This window comes from Ascaphus truei, chromosome 1 (assembly GCF_040206685.1).
Source record: "Ascaphus truei isolate aAscTru1 chromosome 1, aAscTru1.hap1, whole genome shotgun sequence".
Classification (NCBI taxonomy): Eukaryota; Metazoa; Chordata; class Amphibia; order Anura; family Ascaphidae; genus Ascaphus; species Ascaphus truei.
In genome coordinates, this window is record NC_134483.1 from 88819306 (window position 1) to 88843325 (window position 24020).

General features: G+C 39.8%; 1 protein-coding gene across 1 annotated transcript in view; it reads right to left on the bottom strand.

Moving 5' to 3' along the window:
* SV2C (synaptic vesicle glycoprotein 2C) overlaps positions 1-24020 on the bottom strand; it is a 298491-nt gene that overhangs the window by 146253 nt on the left and 128218 nt on the right. Inside the window, exon 3 of the mRNA XM_075591316.1 lies at positions 20829-21009. Within this exon, the coding sequence (XP_075447431.1) occupies positions 20829-21009 (181 nt within the window). The remainder of the gene's footprint in view (positions 1-20828; positions 21010-24020) is intronic.

The following is a 24020-nucleotide window of genomic DNA, read 5'->3' on the forward strand; positions in this document are numbered from 1 at the left end:
TTCTATTTTGTACCCGATTAAATTAAGAAAAGAACCGTGTTGTGGACTATTTGATATATATTGAATTTAATTAAGAAAATCTTAATTTGCCGAACCAGCAAAGTCCAGAAAGACTAATCTTCTTTATTCTCCATCTCCCCCTTTCCTCTCTATGACCAATTTACTCTCTCTCAATTCTTTTTTTCATCTCCATCCCCTCTATTCTTTTTTCTCCTCTATAGACTGACAACCTGGTCCTGAACTACAACTCTGCCCTATTCTTTCTGGATCTACATGCCCCTTTTTTGCTTTGCTGTTCTTACCCTTGTAATCCTAGACCTAGGTTAAAGTGCCATGCACGCACACTCTGCTCCTGCACTCACTCACCTGAACACCTCTGGAGGAAATATCATACTCTCGCTGACTTATTCACTACAAATGTATCTTACAGCCAGTCCTCGGTTATCCAACGGAATCCGTTCTGGAAGTAGCGTTGGATAGTGAAACAGTTGTAAAATGAGTCCCATGTTAATCAGTGGCAGTGAGCGTTGGATAACTCATTCAGGCGTACACATACCAGCGTTGAAAAACGGCCGTCCTGTTTCCCGCCAGTCTCCCCTACAATCCTAAATGCTGCCGCTAGAATAATTTCACTTTCTCTTAACTCTATTTCAGCTTCTCTCCTGCTGAAATCCCTGTCCTGACTTCCTATTAAATCCTGTATTACTTACAAAATTCACCTACTCTCTTTTAAGGCTATACACTCCTCTGCCCCATCTTACATCTCAGCCCTAATTTCTCGCTATACTCCGTGCCGATTCTTGCATTCTCCTCAAGGATGTCTTTTGTCTACTACTTTTGCATCTAAAGCTCTTTCCCACCTAAAATCTAAAAATTTAAAACCTCTCACCTAACCTCTGGAATGCCCTACCCCACAATACCTGAGCAGCCCTCTCTTTCTTCACCTGTAAGGCCTATCGTAAAACACAGCACTTTAATTAATAATTTGGGTAGCTCCCCAGGCTAGTTCTATACATCTCATATGCATTTATCATGACCCCCTGCATACGCACTTACCATAACACCCTTCTACTGTCTCTATAAGTTCTCCCTACTTACCCGTTACATTGTAAACTCTTCGGGGCAGAGACTCCTTTTCCTAATATTTACGTCTGAATGTACTGCTGTAACATGCTATGTTCATGGATGGCACTATACAAATAAAGACATATATACAGCACATACATATATTATCTATATGGAAATTAACAGCTGTCTTCCCCGTTTACAGTTTTAAAAGATAACCACATAAAATCCCAATAGTATTTAGGGCGGTGTGTTGTTACTTGTTCCTAGACTAAAGGAGCAGCTTCAGCCAGTGCCAGTCTGAATTAACCAAAGCTGCCCTTAACCATTATCCATTTCAGGTTGTCAATTTTCCCATCCCAGTGTAAACATCAGCGTTGGCTACAAGTTTTCTTTTAATTTGAGTACATTAAAAAATGCGCAAACTTTTAAAGATAAAGTTTTCAAAATGTTGATTATTCTAAATTATTCATTACGAGTACATTACTTGTATAATTTTCTCAGATGCAGGTTCATACTCTAAATTAATTTAGCTCTGTACTTCAAACTCTATTTATACAGTGTTTGGGCTACGTCTTAATACAGCTATTGAAACAGCTTTCCTGCCTAATGGGACTGCATTGCATTGGAAAGCAAATTAATTGCATTATCCTCTATAAAGAAAGGTTTAGGACAGAGTTAATAGTATTATTCAGCTTGGCAGGATAGCAGATTGCCTTGCATTTATATTGACTTAGAGACTGGTTAACCATCAGCATGTAAATCAAGGGTTTGTAAAAGATGAGAAATACTGTAAAAACATTTGCTGGATTTAATAAGAATTATGTTTGTTCAAAGACTGCAACATCAGGGTCATTCACTAACAAGTTTACTACACTCAACCCCCACTGCAGTACATATAATCACAGAAGAGTGTAATTAGTAGAATTGTGCTGACTTATTTTATAACCAGCTTATCAATCGGGATCAATGCTAATTTATTTCACCAGTAATTATCTGGTGATTTTTTGTGCACTAAATATTACTCATTAATGATGAAGTTAAAAATTCTCTCTCGAACAAAGTATACTATTTCAAAATTTTAAAAGGTTGATTTGAATGACCTACGAGGCTTATACTGTAGCTTTCATTAATATCACCTTGAAAAATCGCAGGCAAATATTTTAAGAGGGTGAAGATTTGATAAGTAAAATATTCAGTAAATCCATGTTATTTTGCTTACATATACATTTACAGCATAAAAAAGTTCAATATTAGACTGTAGCAGAATATATAAAATGTCACCAAATGTTTTGAATCATACAGATTTATTTTGTTTTATTAATGGTTGAGCATCGGCCCTGTATTGGATTTTGCAGTGGGTGCCCATTGAAGATGAAGACAGCCTTCATTCCGGCTGGGGTAAGTAATACATTTATTTATTTAGGGACCACATTAATTGCCAATGTAGCTATATAGGCCCCCACTGATAATAGGAAAATGGGTGCTCTTTCATGCAGAGATCCACATTACAGATATTGTCAGAATTTGTTCTATCTCCTCCTGCACATGTACTGGCCACAGTCCAAATATGAGACACATTTCTTAACCGTGTAAGATGGGCTGCTGAAAAAGACTGCTTGTTAAAAGAGTTTAATGTAGCCGACCCCATCATTTTAGTATTCGGAGTGTCTGTGGTTTATGAATAGACTTTGTATCTCCACCAACACATTACGCTTGCAAGTCCTTCAATGATACCATGATCTAGCAACTGCTGGATACTGTAAGGATCTGCCACCATGGATGTTTCCCTTGCAACTGCTGCATTCTGGTGTTTCCTTTGCTTCTACAAAGAAGGTGAATATCTGAGGTCGCTTTGCCTCACCCAAGATGGCCAAAAACCAGGAAGTAATTTCACTTCACCCTCAACCAAGATGGCGGAAATGGCCTTATGCGCCCCAATCCACGATGGAAAGTTTAATTGGCTAGACCTGGGCTAGTCCTTTCTAAAGAGGTCGGTTGCTCTCAGCCAGCACCCAAGCAAGGTGTCTGTTCCTTGTGCTCCTGGAACCCTTCATGTATCTTGCATTGTGCTTTGTCTGTCTTGAACCTTTGCCTGTCCCTGGATTCTCTTTGCCTCTCTCCTGACCTTGGAACCGGGACTCCGACAACACTACGACACCATGCCACCATCCTCTGCTTGTGACCTGGATATTCTCTTTGATCAAGTCTCAGTCCAAAGGCCTGTGGTGAGCTCCCATATTCTGCCTCAGCCCTGCGGGTCAGCCTCCTGGTCAGAGACATGCACCATCATAGACACAAGGGGTCACATAGACTGTCTGATTGCTTCGAAGATGTTTTTGGTGGCCACACCTTCCACAAGTTGCTGCTCTATTCAATTGTTCCTGTGAAACTTGTGCACCAATTAAACAACCCTGGCTCTTTTCGATTCATACATAACCTGTCTTTCCCAGAGGGGCTGTTAGTGAATGATGGGGTCGATAGGGAGTTTTGTTCAGTACACATTGTTTCATGGGACCAGTGAGTTGGTGAAGGTTGCAGGCAGGGAACATTAATAGTGAAGGACAATATTGTGTTGGCCTTCCATTTGTTACCGTGAACCCAGCATGTTTTCACCTGCTAGGCTGCATGTTGGATGGGAAATTCTTTTTGGATCTTTGCCTTCCGGTGGTGTGTTTGATCTTGTGTTTTTACTTTGACATGTTCAGCTCTTTCCTGGAATTGGCAGTGCGGGATGTGCATCATTTCGATGACTTCCTGTTTGTGGTAAGGGCTGGTTCCAATATCTGCACACGATTGTTGAGGAAATTTGAGGTGCTGACGGGTTGGTTTGGGGTGCTTTTATTGAGGGACAAGACGGAGGGCCCTGCATTGTACCTCATCTTCTTGGAAATCGAAATTAATTCAGAGAGGATGGATTATCATCTTTCACCCATGAAGCTTGAGCTCTCGCGAGAAGAGAAGTGATTTTCGGGATAGACAATATGGGGGTAGAACATACAGAACACCTACAAGCTCATATTGAACCCCCAAAATACCCACAACATATATATAAGCATATAAGTTTCACAGAGGAGTGCTACTGAGCATGACAATATATATATTTAAAACCAGAGACATAACATAAAACACAGACAAAGCTCAGTGCACATCCAGAAAAACTTATATACGGTACAGTGCCTAAATATACATGTATAAATAGCTAATACATATTATGGTCTTTTAGTTTACCATTTTGGCCAAATTGTTGTAAGCCCTTGAGCCAACTGCAAGGCAGACCACGTTTCAAGGGTCCCTAACACTAATATAGATTCTTAATAACCTGTGCATTGCCAGGAAGAATGATTTATAATAAATCTGTCAATATTAGTTGCAAAAGTTCTAAGTCTGATTGAAGCTTTTATTAACCTGTACATTACCAGGAAAAGCACTCTGTAATAGATTTGTCACAATCACACTGTAAGCAGGCAAGTTCCCCCGAGAGTGGGAGATGCCATGGAGTGAGCTTTTAACCATTTGAATGTGGGAGGGAGTGAGCTTCAATTAGGTAAGAGGTTGCCACCCTCCAATCAGCTAAGACTAGCTGAACAAGAATTATAAAACATACAGAACACCTACAAGCTCATATTGAACCCCCAAAATACCCACAACATATATATAAGCATATAAGTTTCACAGAGGAGTGCTACTGAGCATGGCAATATATATATTTATAACCTAATTGAAGCTCACTCCCTCCCACATTTAAATGGTTAAAGGCTCACTTAAATTGATTCAGAGAGGATGGATTATCATCTTTCACCAGGAAGCTTAAGCTCTGGCGAGAAGAGAAGTGATTTTCGGGACAGACAATATGGGGGTAGCCCTGGTGATGAATGGGATATCTACATCTCCCTCTGTGGTAGTTATGTTGTTGGTTCAGAAATGTCTTCACTATAACATATGGTTTGGGCTGAACATGTCCCGGGGATAGACTCCCTGTGGAAGTTGGATGGCAGCGGAAATGTCCCAATGCAGCAGCAGCAGCAGCAGCAGGTGGTGGTGTATCAACAGGGCAGGCCTGAAGGTGGGTGCCCCTTTTTGGTTCATGAGGATGGTTCTCCATTATCCCATTTTCAATTCATGAGGGTGTTGCAGCAATGTTTGGAGAAGGTGGGTTTGTGAGATTGAAAGATTCTGTCACATTCGTTTAGGGTTGGGGCAGCATCAGAAGCTGCCAGGCCGGGTATAGGGTGAAAATAAATGTTCCTTAAATTCAATGCTTACTGTGTGAAATTCAATGCTTATAAGTGTGAGATCCTTTCTTTTCTTTCACATGAAGAGGCACACTGCTTGTACAGTTAGCAGTTCCTTTGTCTTTCTGAAGCAATATAAGCTTCATACAGTACATTAGGCATGTGAATGGAGAATCTTAAGCTGGTGATGTTACATATTTTCGTCTTAAGCTGTTATCTTTTAAACATTCATGGTAGAACAATGTCTCCCTATATTGTTATCTCCAGACATCCTTGTGAGATGTCTACTCATACTATCAATCTCTGTTCTGACAAACCTCCTTATTCCAGACTGATGTAACTCTTCTTTGTATCTATATGATTAACAATGTTCCTAAACTCTAAGGCCAATCTTAATTATCCTACCAATATTCCTTCTTTATAAATATGCTCATGTCATACTGATTTAACTGTCTTAACTCCTCTGACTTTCTAGACTCATTACGTCGGCTATGCAGAATGTCAGCACAACTCAAACATCCTAATTGTAATTAGCAGTTTTTATACAACAGAGAAAATTAGTAAGACAAATGGATACCTGAATTACATGAGGCTTTTCTACATAGCGGAGGAAACTATTAAGAAGTTGGGCAGGTGGTCGTTGCATTTGAAAGAATATGTCAAACAATGGGGCCTATGCATAATAGCCTTCATAACCCACTTATCGAGGCTTTTTAGCTGTTATCGGCCAAAAATGCCTAAGCGATTCAGAAAGCCTCTCTATAAGTGGGCTGAATCACCAATTTTTGCTGCAGTCAAAAACATATCACCAAGTGAACCGCGATAAGCCACTTATCGGCATGTTTGGAAACTCGTGCAACTCTAGTAGCCTCGCTAAAGTTATTGAGACTTATCAAGACTCTAGAATGATGATTAACTCCCAAATTCCTCTCGCCAGAAAATTTTGGTGTGAAGCTGCCAAAAAGCTTGAGGCGGCGGCGAGAGAGGGACTTAGAAAAAAAATGAATTTGTCCTGCATCGGATTGATGCCGGGGGTCTCCGGAGCTGATACACATTAATATCGCCACCAGAGGCCCCAGGCATGAATCAGATGCAGAAAAAATGCATTTACAAGCAACTTCATTACCTTAGCAGCTAACCGCTAAGGCAATGAAGGGGTTAACTACCCATGCCCAGTTTATTGTGGGTAGCGGGGGTGGTGAAGGTGGTATTTTGCCCTTGGTGGGTGTTTAGGCCTTGTGGGGGGTTGCAAGTGGAGTTAACTACTTCATTACCATAGTGGTTGACCCCCCCTGCTACCACCCGGTAGGCCTAAACATCCATCCTTGGGGCAACTACAACCTTCACCCAATCCCTCTACCCCCAATAAAAAAAATTAACACAACAACCCCACTACCCACCTCCACTACCCCCAACACCCTCCCCCCCCAACACACAGAATACAGTAATGGGTAAAATGACTATTTTCCAGATATACGTACCTCTGCCATCATGAAGGGTGTCCTCGTCACCATACTCTAGGTCCATGTCCTCCGTTGGCAGCAAGAGCACAAGAAAAAATACAATCTTATGGCCCTAACCCCTTAATCATCTTAGTGATTAATAACCGCTATAGTAATTAAGGGGCTAACCCACCCTCACCCGCTACCCACCCAGGAAGCCTAACCCCCCACCCTGGCACAAATACCCCACCCATTGATTGGCACAGTGGAATTGTGGACTATTGAATGTATGTAAAACAAATTTCCCTAGCCAATTCCAGTCTGGGTTTCGTCCCAAACACTCCACCGTAACTACCCTGCTAAAAGTTTGCAATGAAATCCAGTGTGGAATGGAACGGGGACAACTCACTGGTGCAGTATTCCTAGATTTTGCAAAGGCTTTTGACACAGTTGATCATGTTATCCTGCTTAACAAACTCCAGAGCTCTGGAATAGGGAAACATGCTTTAAACTGGTTTCAGTCCTACCTATCAGGAAGATCCCAACATGTGTCCATCTCAGGCTCTAACTCCAACCCCCTGGATATCACCTGTGGTGTCCCGCAAGGCTCTGTTCTGGGGCCCCTACTCTTCTCAGTGTTCATTAATGATCTTCCCACAGCTTGTAAGGAAGCCTCAATACACATGTATGCAGATGACACAATCCTGTATGCACACAGCCATAGCCTCTCTGACCTTCAACACATACTTCAGTCTGACTTTTTGAGACTCGAAAACTGGATTTCCCAAAACAAACTGTTTTTAAACACTGACAAGACTGTAACAATGGTATTTGGGACCAAGACTACATTTGTAAAGCTTCCAGTGACTGAGCTCCTGATTAGAACCAACGCTAAAACCACCCTAACACCTGTCACTAGTTTTAAATACCTGGGCTTATGGTTTGACTCCCACTTAACATTCGGGATGCACATTGATACCCTGACAACCAAGACCTATGCCAAACTAGGGGTACTTTACAGGAACAAATCCTCCCTAAGTCTCCTAAGCGTATTGCACAGCAGATGCTAATGCCAATTATTGACTATGGAGACATAGTTGATGGCTCGGCTCCTCAAACCCACCTTAGCAAACTTGACACCCTCTACAATTCAATTTGTCATTTTGTTCTCCAATGCAACTACAACACACATCACTGCGAAATGCTCAAAGAACTAGATTGGTCATCACTAGAGTCTAGGCGCAAAGTTCACCTTTCCGTTCTCACCCTCAAATACTTTCTGGGCAAGCTACCCAGCTACCTGAACAAGCTCCTCACCCCTACCACATGCAGTACCTATCACCTGAGATCAGACTCCAAAAGACTATTCATGGTCCCAAGACTCAACAAAGTATCCGGACGTTCCTCCTTCTCCTTCCGTGCACCCCAAAACTGGAACAACCTACCAGAGACTCTCATATCCACCACCAGCTTAAGTTCTTTCAAATCTAAGGCTGTCTCACACTTTAATCTGGTCTGTAACTGTTTCATACGCTCATAATATATATTTTCTTTAACTGTGCATGCAATGTCTTGTATATAATGTATACTTTGTTCATTTATGTAACTGTATTTGTAACCATTTATTATTTTGTTTTACTCTGTGCCCAGGACATACTTGAAAACGAGAGGTAACTCTCAATGTATTACTTCCTGGTAAAATATTTTATAAATAAATAAATAAAATAAATAATTTTTACAGGTTTTTTTATTGGATTTATTTCTTTTTATGTTTTTGATTGCCCATTGACTGCTAATGTATTAATCTGTGCCCCATTTAGGGTACCGATAAATACAGGAACAGGCAAAACCTTTTTAGGCAAATGCTTGTTTACAATCGATTGTTATTTTTTTCTGTTTATTGTTTTCACTAAATTGTTTGGTATTTGGATGGCTTGGTTTTAGTACATTTTAGGATTGGTTAGTTGTTTTATGTATTTAATTGTTTTGTTGGTACAGTAGGTGTTTCTTTAATTTTATTCTATTATTTTGGTATAACATATTTTTATTCTTTAGCGGTTTTGGTATTAGAATAATTTTATTGATGTGTAGTTGAGGCTTTTTAGTTCTATTATTGTTGTGGTGTTAAGGTGCTTGTTTATTTCTTTAATTGTTGTGTATTGTTATGCTTGATTGTTTTAATAGGTTGGCCATTGACTGCTCTAGTGGCTTATAATGCCCATATTATATGGGTATGATGTACCACTGTGCCAAACAATGGGTAGAGGGTGGGGGTACTTGTGCTGGGTGGGGGGTTTGGCCTACCTGGTGGGTAGCAGGGGAGGGTGAGTTAACCCCTTAATTACTATAGTGGTTATTAATCACTAAGGTGATTAAGGGATTAGGGGCCATTATATTGTATTTTTTCTTGTACTCTGCTGCCAACGGAGGATATGGACCTGGAGTATGGTGATGAGGACGCCCTTCATGATGGCAGGGGTAAGTAGAAAGTTTTATTTACTTTATTTCTGATGGCTGGCTAATGTTTGCTTTAGAATGGGCAAATTAACTATTATCCATATCTGGATAATAGTAATTTTGCCCATTACTGTACTATATGTGTTGGGGGAGGAGGGGGAAGTTGTTGGTGGTAGAGGAGGTGGGTAGTAGGGTTGTTGTGTTTATTGGGGGTAGAGGGATTGGGTGAGGGGGTAGTTGCCCCAAGGATGGATGTTTAGGCCTACCGGATGGGTAGCGGGACTGGTTAACCCCTTCATTATCATAGCAGTTTCCACCGCTATGGTAGTAAAGTGGTTAACACCACCCGCAGCCTTCCCAGCAGGCCTAAACACCCACCCTGGGGCTACTGCCCCCTTCATCCACCTCCTCTACCCCCAATAAACAGGCTATTGCAGGTGAACCCCTTCATTGCCTTAGCGGCCATCCATTGGACAGCAAAAAGAGCAGAACAGAGGCCCAGTGGCAGGCAGTTGGTGTAGAGTGGGGACTGTTTTGGGGTGTCATGGATCGGTTTAAGAGGCATGAGGGATGTTTCACAGTGTTTGTTGCATTTTAATAACCTGTTTTTGGTATGGTAAGAGATGGATCCTAGGGTGGTGTGGAAGAGGGGCAGGAATAGCAAAGCAGTGGAAAGGTTTAGGAGGTAAGTGAACAAAGCAATGGTGGCATTTGTGGTAGATTTGGGGTGTATAGCAATTAGGTATGAGGATCTGGAAGGTTACCTTAAGGGGTTGTTTAGAGATGATGGGTTTCATATTTCAGTTGGCAAGATATCCTTGAGGAGGCAGTGAGTTTTGATGACTTCTCCCAAGGTGAGTTTAAGGTCTTTTAAATTACCTTGCAGGAGTAGCGTGGCAGGTGGAGGGGGAGTTAGAACAACAATTACCACCAATTCAATATTCATTCATCTAAGCATTAAACCCCAATGACATTATTATTCAAAATAAATAACAAAACATATCTACAAATGGAAAATAAAAATGTGTTTCCATTATACTGGTATTATCCATCTAAATACTGTATACCAGAAATCGCTAAAAAACAAACAAAAAAAACCATAGGGATCAATGGCTTCATTTAATTTAAAAAAGTTGGTAATCAATTTAATTTCCAAGAAGGCTAGTTATCAATGCATTCATTAAGGTCATCAGGTTCTGTGCAACGTAATTTATTGATCTGTTCTGCTTATGATTTAAAAGCTGTGAAATTTAGTATTCTTCTAGCGGAAATTGAAACTTATATTGGGAATATGAATCAAATGAGCAAATAGAAGCAAGGATATGAGACGTTGCTGTAAAGAAAAAGTTACATGGAATACTGATTACATTACCATGTTGTCACGGTAGACCAAGCTTATTAACACTTTACCATCTGGGTCCTTTGATTGAATAAAGCATGAAATAAAATAAATTGTATTTATTCACTTATAGAACACACAGCTTGAATTACAAAATGAACACAAATAACACACTTACTGGGATGGGGCAAAACAAAATAAAATGTCCACGGAACGAAATCCACAGAAATCAAGTCTCTAGGCATAAATTCCCAGACGTGGGGTTGATGCGCAAAAAGAGCTGTGTAATAGTCCTTGGCTAGGGGCACTAGCGGCAAACCCTGTATCTCCGCCAAAAGTAAACTTTTCGTTTTCCCAATGCAGGATTAGTTAGCAAATCCTTAGTCCTTTACGAATACTGGAAGCTAAATACAAATCTTTAGTTGCGATGAAACAGTCTCTGTTCCCCCCCCCCCTGCTGTAGCTTAGATTAATCAGATGGAACTTCTTACAAGCTGGAACTCTTAGATGGAGCTTAGATGGGACTGATCCCGGATGGCTGCACAAACTTTTAAAACTTTTAAAACTTTTAAAACTTTCACGTCCTATTATTTCAGTTTGCAGTGAATCACTGCGTGAGAACTAAACTTCCAACCTATGACAAGGTTTTGCCAGGCTCTACAAAACCTGGCAGAGGGCTTCAGTATAGCCACTAAGCATGTGTGAACCTGGCCCTTCTCCGCTTAGCATACCAGACCATACCTCCCTCACCTGGCGCCACCTTGTCTGCCCTTTCCCCTGACAGCTGGACATATGTCAGGGAAATCTGTTTAGCTCTCCCCCTTCCACCTAACACTCTACTTGGCTAATTCCTTTGAGCTGCGAGCGGTTTCCAGACATAAGGGAACCGAATCAGCAGGAGTGCTCAGAAGTCTAAATTATTTAAAACCAGAGACAGAACATGAAACACAGACAGAGCTCAGTGCACATCCAATGACACCTATACACGGTACAGTGCCTAAATATATATATATATAGATATATAGATATCTTTTGAATAAAATTGTCTTTTTGTTTAACTCTTTGGCCAAAGTGTTGTAAGCCGTTGAGTCCCTACATGGCAGACCACATCTCAGGGGTACCTAACACTAATATAAATTCTTAATAACTGTACATTACCAGGATGAATGATTTATAATAAATCTGTCACTATCTAACAATAACAAAAAGTCAGAGCCTCTCAGTGAAGGAGAAGATTTCCTCCTCCACCAGGCTATGTCATATACACCCACTGCCTCAGACACTAATATTTTGCCCAAGAGGGAACTCACTGAGGACTGCAGCACATACAGATCTGTACACAAGACATGGACACCTAGTACACTTATGACACTCATAAATCAATTCCCACGAGCAAAAGACGATATAGGGAGTTTTTGTGACATAATGAAACGTCTAATGACTGCATACGACCCCACTTGCGAAAATATAAAAAATTTACTGACAGTCATTATGACAAAAACAGAACAGGGGAAATTTACCAAAGCCTTTAATAATGATAGAGCTGGAGGGACTCCAGTATGGGCCTCAGTAAATTGGGAGCCCGCGCAAAAACAACGCTAAACAAGGCCATTTGGCCGCACTCCAAAAGGCATTTGCCCCGGTGATTAATTGAAAAAAAAAATTCATTCAATCAAGCAGGAAAAGGGAGAGACAGTAGAAGAATTTGCAAACAGGTTAATCCAGGCTGTAAAATCTTATGAAGGGAAAAGGAATGTTGAGGTAGATGCTGGCCCTCTTCTAGTGGCAGCCTTTGTTATGGGTTTACACACAAATATTGTCAAAGGTTTAATCAGGGTATTTAAAAAAATGGGAAAGTCTACCCATAAGTGAAATGATAGCTAGCGCAAAGTATTTTGAAAGGAAGAAACAGGAATGTGAAAAGGCAGAGAAACAGAAATTGTGTATGAAAGCTGTGACTGTATTTTTTCAGGAAAATAGACAGACACAGGGTGGTTACAAAGAGAAGGACAAAGGAAGTGACAATAAAAGAAGGGATTGGAGGCAGATAGAATGTTTTAATTGCAGAAAAATAGGACACATAGCCAGAAATTGCAGAACAGCCCCTAGGAGAAATAACCAAACGGCTCCACCAGTTATTTTCTTTTCTCAACAAACTGTTTTTGTTTTAACTAAAACAGGTCTTCCCCACCACTATTAAGAATCTCAGGTTTTCTCAAGTGTACACACTGAGTAGGGAACACAATGTCTTTTTTGTATGTATTTAAAATTGGGAAAATAGATTTCCCCCAAAAAATGTTATGTTACATTATAAAGTTACTATGGAAAGAAGCGTGAACCTATGAGCAGCCGTCCCAGTTTTCTTATACATAAGAATGCGAACGCAAGGGCTCATAGTGGAACCTTCTGACCTTCAGTAATCCACCGTGTGTCCGTGGTAGTATAAATCTTCGGATTTCATGAGGCTTTGTGGCTACGATTATGCATGGCATGACCATCTAATCAAAGCTGCAGGGCCAGGAATGTAAGCATCAGCTTTTCCCCCCATATTTCCCCACAGCAATAAGTGGTTATAAGTCATTTCCTAATACAGACTCTGGTCTCAATGCCGTCAGTTATACTGTTGTGCCTTCGACGAAAGAGCTGTCAAAAGGATCTGAATACCCTTACAAGTTTTACCTGAATGAATCCCCGTGTGTAAGAATTGAATCATGCTAACACCAGAGTATCACATGTATGCAAATCACCATCCAAGAACTTGTTAAGTGTTTTACAAAAATAAGAATATCATTAATTGCATACAATAAAAGTTCTAAGTGTCCGTGATAAATGAGAAAGAAGGACAAAACGAATGGGTTTATGTGGAAAGATCAATTAAGCTTTACCATTTTTTAATAAAACAGCCCGGTTACTGGAATAGTTTAAAAGTTTATTCGCTCTGGCCAGACGGATAAATTTTTAAAATCAGGAGATATAGGGGCCTATGCAGAGAGCAGCGAATTTGAAAAATGGCGAATTTATTAAAAAGTAGCTTTTTTGGAGAGTTTTATTCTCCATATGCAGAAAAGTGCGAATTCTGCTATGTTTAACATGGATGCGTCTGGCGAGTTTAAATTGGCGAGATGCGCGCTTCAGAAACTTGTAAAAACAAATGCGCGCCTTTTTTTTTCCCTTTGCAATGGCCGCGAGCGGCCGCTTCTTGCCAATTTTTTCTGGCGAGGGAAAAAGGAGACAATAGCGCCATTTTATTGGCGCGAACAGCCGCTAGATGCCGTTCGCGGCTCTCTGCATTAGGATATTTGTAAAACTGGCGAGATTGAGGTTTTCGCCAGCCGCGAGGCGAGTTTTACAAATAGAAAAGAAAAATTGGCGCGTTTTTCGGAAATCTCCATTTTCTGCTGTTTTCTGCGCGATTATCTCCAAAAAATGGCGAATTTCGAAAATTCGCTGCTCTCTGCATAGGCCCCATACTTTTTTCCTTCTGCATCAAAGTCCATGAAAGAGAGAGAATTAGGAAAGCAGCCCAAACAGAACCCCCCCCCCCCCCCTCCTCCAGCTGCAAAAAGTGCATTCCAGACAGGAAAGGTTAATTAGTAATTCAGAACCTTCAAATTTAGGTTTAAAAACAACTCAGTAATAATATGGGTAAAGAAAATTATTATTATTTTTTAGATTAAGTTTGCAGGATAAAACTGTTCTGTGTTACAATTTAACATTATTATTTTTGTAAACTTGCTTTTGCTCTGTATCAGAGAAGTGTGAAATTATGTTTCTGTATGGTGCTTTCTATTTTCTGTATAACCGGTAAGAACATTTCAATTCTATTTGTTTTAATAATGTTTTAAGATGTTGGTAAACGGTTACAAGCACATGATATGGCAAGGGACAATGACCTATTGTTTCATTTCTAATGTAGCATGAAAAATTAATTTTGGATATGGCTGTATGAGAATCTCCATTTTTACCTCTAAGCTACCTCAGTCTGTATAAGCAGTCAATATATGCTAGAATCCAGCAATTTTTAACTACTCCAATTCAAGGGCATTTGTCAGAAAGCCCAGAAAAATTAGCTGCCAATATATGCCAATAGTAAGCAGCTGAAGTTTGAAATTGTTTTATTAAATAATACAATTATATTCTATAGGTATTTCTGTATTTTATTAGTGCTGAAAGTATACTCGGTACTTCACAAAGCGTACAATATAAAGAAGTTAGCATACAGTCATATATGAAATAATTTTTTCCTATAAAGTCAACTGAAAATGTAATGTAGTGCATATCTTTTAACCATTTTCTCTACTTTTCTCTCCAAAAGATGACTCAATTTTAACCCTTACCTATATAACCTCTCATTTTAAAGAATGCAACCCTAGGCAATCCAGATTTTATTACTTCATGGCATATATAAATCTCAAGCTGCTAATGTTTTAAACGCCATAATCCTTTTATGTCGTATATTGTTCACATGGCATAGGATTTGCATATGAACAAAAGAGGGGATCATTTATATTATTTACCGTAGTACACCTGTCTATATATTATACTATTTACCGTAGTACACCTGTCTATATATTATACTATTTACCGTAGTACACCTGTCTATATGCGGATGCTAAGGCAAGTGATAAAAAAAAAAAAAAGTCTTTGCTAATATCGTGCTGATACTAAATTATAGTGGCTAAAAGCACTCCCCTTGTGCTTTTTATTAATGACATTTTTTTCCTTGTGCTTTTTATTAATGACATGTTTTAAGTCCCTCTAATCTCAGGTGCAGTTTATACAGTCTACCAAAGAAAACAGCATCAGCTAATAGAAGGTGATTGAATAATGGTCAAGCATTTTCTACGCAAGAACGCTCTTCATCCCAGATGAAAAAGCCATTTAAATACTATTCACCACCAGCACTGCAGTAAAAGTTTGCTTAATTATCATCATGGATACACATCACGTACGTCAAAATAGTGCCAGCCCTGGCACAAACAGCTAATAAAGACAAAGACCCTGCAAATTAGTGTTTTGAAGCGCACAATACTCCCTGACCACTAATCATTGAGGGAGAAAGGTCACAGGCAAAAGTCGAGGCCTCAACACACGAACTTTGAATTTTTACTATTTTTACAGTTTTTTTTAATTATTTTTCAGTTACAATGTATGCTCCATTATGTTTGTGTAAGTGGCGTCCCATAAGGATGACAAAAATAGTATAAGGTATTATTTGGCTATGATATAGAATGATATCCCGGTGGTGGATGTTTTATCAGTTAAACTCACGGTTATGTTAATTGCTCACAGGTAGACTCAGAAACAGGACAGATACACTCAATACACATGAGTTAAAAAGTAGTCTATGGAAGAACAATTATCGGGGAGCTTATTCCCAAATGTAGGAGTAGATTTGTTGTATGATAGGTTTAATGCACTTACAGATGTACTAGATGATGTACTTAATCATACCACCTCAGCTATTAAATCACTTAACCAAGAACAGGTTCAGATAAGATTAATGGCCCTACATAATAGAATGGCACTGGACTACATCTTAGCATCAAAGAGGGTTGTATGTGCCCTCATTAAAGATAAATGTTGTGTCTTCATTCAAGATCAGAGTGGTAAAATTGAGTATGAGCTAGAGGAAATCGCAGAGATACAGGATAGGTTGAGGAAGGGAGGAGATGCAGAGTGGGATCTTTTTGGGCTTGGCAGTTTGCTGGGATCACTGGGATCAAAACTGGTGAGTGCTTTGTTGTGTGTACTAGTTGTATTTGTCATCATCTATGTGTGTGTCACCTGTTGCAAGAGCCTGATCCTTAAATGTGTTACCCCCTCTACTGATTCAATGGCCCTCTTTTCAGGAGAAAAATATGCCAACACTCACATCAGTCCCTTGAAGAAAGAAGAAAACGGCGAACTAACTCTGGAATATATTCTGGCCGCAGAGCCAGTGGACATTGCTGAGGGAGGCAACGGTCAGGCCCAGTCCCTATTCTACCAGGACTATGAGACCACCAAGAATTCAATACTGGACTGTTATCATTAAAGCATTTTTTGTTTAAGGATTAAAAGGAAGGACTGTGAAAGTGTGATATAAAGCACACATAGGGGGGTGTACAAGGATCCATGCAACCATTTTGTTTCTCTGTTTGTCCTTCATCATATTTTTATGTAAGTATGATAGAAGTTTGATTGAGCTTTGAACCTCAGTGATCTTGCAATGCTGTAAGTCACAGATTCCCTCAGGGTCTTTCACTCTTCCAAAACTAATTGAATATGCCAGGTGCAAGGGAGGGGGGTGAACGGAATGCAGAACCAGTTTGAGATAAGGGCTTACCCATATAAAACTCCAATTTGGGTGGAAGTGTTTGCAAAATAATTGGAAGTTAGGAGAAGAGATAAAAAACCTGCTTCTCCTGCTCCTCCTTATTTTCCAAATAACAGCCCTAAGTTTAGGAATGTGATAATTATATGGTCAATGCTGTATGATCACAGGAAACCTCTCCCCAATTAGTGAACCCAAGTATAAAACTTATGTAGTAAAAACCTGTATTTTCTTGTATTGATTAGGTATTCGTATCAATAAAAGGTCAACCCCTCCTGGAGGGGCGTATTATTATAATTTTCTGTAAGCCAGCCCATCTAGGGGCATGTATTATACCTCAGGAGGGTATAAAGAATATGTCTTTCTCACTGTATGGCAGAGAAAGCTCTGCATTGAGCTTCCTTTCCTTGTACTGTATACTCGTAATGAAATAAACTCTTACTTGATTTAACTCTGAAAAATAATGAACCCGTAACCATTGTATTTTTTCTCGCATTCACATCTGTCTCTGGTTTTAAATATATATTGCCATGCTCAGTAGCACACTTCTGTGACACTTATACGCTTATATATATGTTGTGGTTATTTTGGGGGTTCAATATGGGCTTGTAGGTGTCCTGTATGTTTTAGAAGTCTAAATTATGCATGCTTACTCCCTGAGATATTCTGCCATGCATTTCAAAGCCCAGTATTACACACCCTACGTGTCATCTCCTGTTCTGGACTGAATGAAGAAGAATCCCCTTCTGTCTATAATGTTAATTTCCTTACTCTTATAACTTTAAGATACCAAAATTACAGGGGACATTCATCTAATACTTGGGGTGAACATTAATGCTCAGAAACATAACCCCTTTATGTGTTCGTACCTCAGTAATGCCCACACTAAATTTTATCTTTCTAGGATGCTCCCTTATTCAGAAAACAGTGTTACCATAACTCATACATTTAAAACATGATTTGATTCCAATAACCTATACTTTTCTACACTTCTTTATTAAAATGTACTAAGTCTGTTGGGGTGAGAGAGAGAGTGAAAAAATTCCCTGTGTCTCATTTTACCTTTTCCTGGTTTATGCTGAAGCAGGACGTCCTAGTGGTGAGTCACAAGATCGTTTTCAGGATGGGGTCTGACCATAGCACTGGGCTTCTATGTATCCGAGAATCCCACTTGATTCACCGATACATTTCTGGGGTAACTCATAACTTGAGAACCCCGATTCATAGCCACAATCTGTAAAGACTTTCTCCGGCAAACCCACCCTGAACTTACCTCCTGAAAATCTCCTGGTCCCAGCAGGACGCAAAACACAAAAACGGTAAATTGTCGTATATTTTGCACACAGTCATAGTAATGCATACATAATGCCCGGGCCCAAGAGCTGACACTCTAGGACCCCAAAACACTGATCAGAGGTAACCAAGTGGGCTTAACCTTTATTATTGAGCCTGGTTACCCCCTCACCATCACACATATCATCCCTTTCTGGTTTACAAAGAGATGCCTAGAAAAGGTTGGTGCATGAGGCAGGTACCCTTTTTTCGGCATGTCTCAGAACTCCAGTATCTCTAATCCTGACTCACCAAGAGACATGAAAGTGAAACAGAAAATGGTGAATACCATGAAATAGACTTTGGATGCCCATACAGAATATGGTGATTTCTTATCACCTTCAGAATCCTGAACCATTTTTTTCTGACTTTACCAACGCAGCTGATGGAATGGCAGAAGATCAACCCAGATATGGAAAAGGTTATTTTGCTAAGAGGCAGGAATTATCTAAAAGAGTACCGTATTGACATGGAAGGGTCAGATGCTTCAACCTCCAAGGGTCTGTCTACTAATAAATAGTGGCCCTTTATACAGCAACCTGAAGTCTTCAGAGTAATTAGATTGCTAGCTAGTGGTAACTACATAAACCAATTAACTTTGTTTAACAGAAACCAAGGAGAAGGCTGCTCAAAGCTCAAAACGGAGAGCAATAAAATATATATAATAAAGTCAATGATGTATTGGACAACTGTGGTTGCACATGAGGGAAAATACAAACGTGGGATTCAGCATGTGTTGCTTGTAGAAGTGACCGAAAGCCGAAATGTACAGTGTGGGAGTTCCAATGGACAATGCTACCTGGGATAAGCATAAAACAGAGGGGAAATATATTACCTCTGTTGATCCCGTAGTGTAGCACTCCGTTAACACTGTGTATCTGTCCGGTCTTGGGTGTAGGCGTCGTAGACTCCAAGTCTGCTTCTGCTTCCTTCTCTCAAACTCTGTGGAGCTCCCGAGTGCCGGTGGTGTGGTGTCCACTTCCGGTCCGTCCAGGAACGCTCCTATTACTCCGCAAGTTCCTCGAGTAGTGTAAGTGTAGCAGAGAATCCCATATAACGTGCCCTCACAGCCTCAGTGCGTCTCTCCAATTGGTAAGCAGTATACAGGAAGATAGGGATTGGTATGAGACTGCAGCGTCCAGGAAAAAAGCTCACCGTCCAGGAAAAACAGCTCACCAGGTATGAAATGGATAAAAACATTAATTTTTTTTCTCTTTTTGTCTGTTTGTCTTTTTTTCATTTTTATGTAGTTAAATAAACGTTTTTATCCATTTCATACCTGGAGAGCTGAGGGTGCTTTTTTCCTGGACGCTGCAGTCTCATACCAATCCCTATCTTCCTGTAACTTTGTTTAACAGGATGATAAAGTATGAAGTTTTGTATACCCATATGCTGGTCCGTTGAAAAAAATAAAGTAAGATCTGGAGCATGGCCACCCTGGGTCATATTAAGGGAAAAAGGCTTTAGGAACTGCATGCAGAATGATGATATTGAGCAGTTTTGCATACCCTCCAAATTATGTTTTATGTTAAATTCAGCTGTAACTTGTGTGCCTATTTCTTCCAGTGGGTGGAGCTCAGAACTTTCATCCAATTAGAATATCTAGGGATAGATGACTTCTCAGATAAAGATCAGCTGGTTAAGTTATTGTATAAATTCTATTGTTAAATCCTTACAATAAGACCCACGTACCACAAGTAACAATCACATATCACCCATTATCATACTCATCAGATGAAAAATGCTACCATATGAAAGAGGAATGTAGCCTCATGATGCCCAATCTATTCTAAGCATACAGAGCTTAAGAGCAACTGTGCAAACTCTTAGGAAATTTGACAAACAGAAGAGAGTAACACTGGTTTGTAACAATGGCCATACTGACCAACATCCTGAAATTACATTTCTGGAGGTTATTCAAATTGGGAATGTGGCCTTTTAAAAGAAGTCAAGGAACAAGTGTAGCAGGAAGTGACTAGCATCAGGTGATTTGTATCATGTTTCCTCTGGCACCGCTGAGTGCCACAGGGAGGTAATTTAGGCAAAGAGGGAGGCCAGGCCACGGACCGGTGGACCTGTCTGCCTGAAGACTGGGAGGCTGCCCGTCTTTGGAGAAGTCTCCTGGTATTTCTAGGAAAGTTGGTCAGTCTGATAGGGATTTGGATCTTTAACTTGTCTGTACCGTATCTGTCTAATTTTTCTTAAAATACTTCTTTCTTTTTTTATAAGACTTTCTTAAAATCATCATTTGCTAAAGTCAGGTGTAGAAACACTTAACTCAAGCATGATTACTGTGATTTTAGACTTTGTTCTTGCATTCATCCCTCAGGTGGGTTCACTGTCCTCACCAGTGCTTTCTAAAAAGCAGCATGTGATGTACAGTGTTTTCTGTAATATGTGTTCCTGAACTAATCACAGTTAGGCTTTAAATGCCAATACAAAGATAATTAACATATTGTAAGGGATGAAATTGCCATTACAAGTTGTAGAAAGTGTGTTGTATTGCTACATGGCTTTCAATGTACAGTATGGGAATTTCAGTAAATCTTGCTCTTTTAAAAACATACAACTTTTTTTGTCATTTGCATAACACTCATATACAGATTTTAAATGAAAAGGAGAAAAGGGAAAAAAAGTCTTACCCAAATCCAGAAAGTAAGCGACAGAGTAAAAATAGTCCATAGCCCTGGACGAATGATGAAAGGAAGGCGAAGAAGCCATTGACAGACATACAAATCAGCAGAGACTGCTTTCTTCCCACCTTGTCAGCTAAGCCTCCCCAGAAGAACGCCCCCACCATCATCCCAAGGTACACTATGCTGCCTGTGGAACACACAGAGAAACAACACACATTGAAATGTCTTCAATAACAGCAAAAACTGATTGAATCAAAAACATAGTTACTGTATGTACCTGCACTGAGCAGTGCAACTGCTTCGTGACCTTCATTGTAGCATAAAGAGTAATTCTAACAATATGTAACCCTTGGAGTGTATATATATATATATATATATATATATATATATATATATATATATATATATATATATATATATATATATATATATATATATATATATATAATATCATTACATATAACTGCATTGCTGCTAAACCTGTCAGTTGTGAAGAGCAAAGCATTGCTTTTGCCTTTAATTGTTGGCACTTCCAACATTTGAAGCAAATCCACAAAATACTCAGCAACAGTACTTTTAAATAAAGCCAAGAAGCTAGTTTTATTATATTTAAGGACATTTGTACTGTTTTGACGTCCATGGTGTAGCAGATACAGCTGGCAGACTGAATTGCAGCTTTCCCCTCCCCGTGTATTCTCACATGGCTACTTGGCTAAGTAGGGCTGGAGAAACAGCAGAGTATCATTTTAAAAGGACATCTATTTTATTTATGGTTCACTGGATTGCCTTAAAGCTGTGTAGTGAACTCATGACATAAACACAATGAGTAGGTGGTACCACTGTTTTTGGGCGTTAAATGTATATGTGGTAATTGTAGGCACTGCCCTTTTAATAGAGTAACTACCCTTGAATATTGGTAGGAAATGGTTTAACACACATGGGAGAAAACATGATGAAACCAAAAAGTTGGCAGTGAGTTTCTTTGAAGATTGTGATGCATTTATCGGACCAACCACATATTAATACACAGCTGTTCTTATATGTTAACTTTCAAGATTGGTTTAGATTTGTGGCTGATCAATAACTGCACTACCATTTAAGAGGAGAAATACACTCACTATCTTTGAGTGCCCCAACTTCCAGGTGTAGAGAATAACCTCTTGTTTTTACACTTTAGGCTGAGCTTATAGTGCCGGCGACAGTGACGTTGCGGCAAAAAAATGCATCGCCGCCGTCGCGTGCAGTTATAGTAAGCGCGACGCGACGGAGCGATGGATTGGTCGCGATCGCTGGACGTCATCTCTATTTGATTTTACAGCGACCATCGCCTGACCGTCGCGTCGCCGTCACTATAAGCGTAGCCTTAGGAGGCACGAGGAGCTGACAACTGAAAATAGTACAAAATATATGCCTGGTTCCTATGAATATTCATGGCAACTAACATCTACTGATTTTTTTTCGTTTTTTGTTAGTTTGATTGGCTTATTCCATTTATCATGCACAATTAGGACACGGTTGTGCAAGCTTTGTGCACAGAGGTAACATTTCAGCAAGTTGTGTAACATATTCAGTAAGTACAGATCTGACAGACCACTGGTCTTGTTGGTTTGAGACTGATGGATTGTGAAATACTATGGAAGCAATGCAACTCAATCCTACTAAAAGTCTGTGATATCATTTTGGTTCCAGGCACATATCATATCTGTAAAATTATTTGGCCATACTAAAATGCTCAGGGAGATAATCATAGTACAGGGGCATGTACATCCTTGCAACAGGGCAAAAAACTGAATTATAAGACATTTATTCACCTCTTACCATGTCACCCTCATAGAAAACAACTTTTACAGAAATGGTTGCTTACAGAAATAGTTTTATAAATGTACAGCAGTTACTACACAGATGTTCATACTGTCAGCCTCATTCCCTGAACGCTGCTAGTTTAGTGCACTGCCAATGAACTAAATGGTGCTGGTGCCAAACTATTGACATGGTTTAGTGAATTAAGCCATATCAGTGCTGGTGGGAAGAGGAAAGAAAGCTATATACTGACGCATTGTGCATCTATAATACTTTTGATGAACAATAACATTTCATATTCAGACACCATCTCATAACCAGATAAATAACTGCAATGCTGACCCATGAAACCTTAGAAATTGCATACTTTATAAATATACAGACAAAGAGTAATCACACTGCACAGGGGCAGACATTTACTTCATTCAGATGGCATTCTGTAAAAGGACCTTTTCCACAGTCATCTAGGGACAATGAGTCATTTGCAGAAGTCAGAATTTCATAACCCCTTGCAATATAGCTTTCAAAGCTTAAGCACAAATAACAACATCCAGTTTGACATTGTGTGTGTGTGTATGTATGTATGTATGTATATACATACAGTTAGGTCCGGAAATAATTGGACACTGACACAAGTTTTAGGGTTTAGGAATTACATCTCTTTAATATGTAGCCCCCTCTTTTTCAAGGGACCAAAAGTAATTGGACAATTGACTCAAAAGCTGTTTCATGGACAGTGTGGGCTATTCCTCCGTTATTTCATCATCAATTTAGCAGGTAAAAGGTCTGGAGTTGATTCCAGGTGTGGAATTCACATTTGGAAGCTGTTGCTGTGCACCCACAACATGCGGTCAAAGGAGCTCTCAATGCAAGTGAAACAGAGCATCCTTAGGCTGCAAAAAAAAAGAAGATCCATCACATCAGAGAGATAGCAGGAACATTAGGAGTGGCCAAATCGACAGTTTGGTACATTCAGAGAATAAAAGAACACACTGATGAGCTCTGCAACACAAAAAGGCCTGGACGTCCACGGAAGACAACAGTGGTGGATAATCGTAGGATCCTTTCCATGGTAAAGAAAAACCCCTTCACAACATCCAGTCAAGTGAAGAACACTCTCCAGGAGATAGGCATATCATTATCCAAGTCTACCATAAAGAGAAGACTTCACGAGAGCAAATACAGTGGGTTCACCACAAGGTGCAAACCATTCATAAGCCTCAAGAATAGAAAAGCCAGATTAGACCTTGCCAAACAATATCTAAAACAGTCAGCCCAGTTCTGGAACAGCATTTCTTTGGACAGATGAAACCAAGATCAACCTGTACCAGAATGATGGGAAGAAAAAAGTATGGAGAAGGCTTTGGACGGCTCATGAGCCGAAGCATACCACATCAT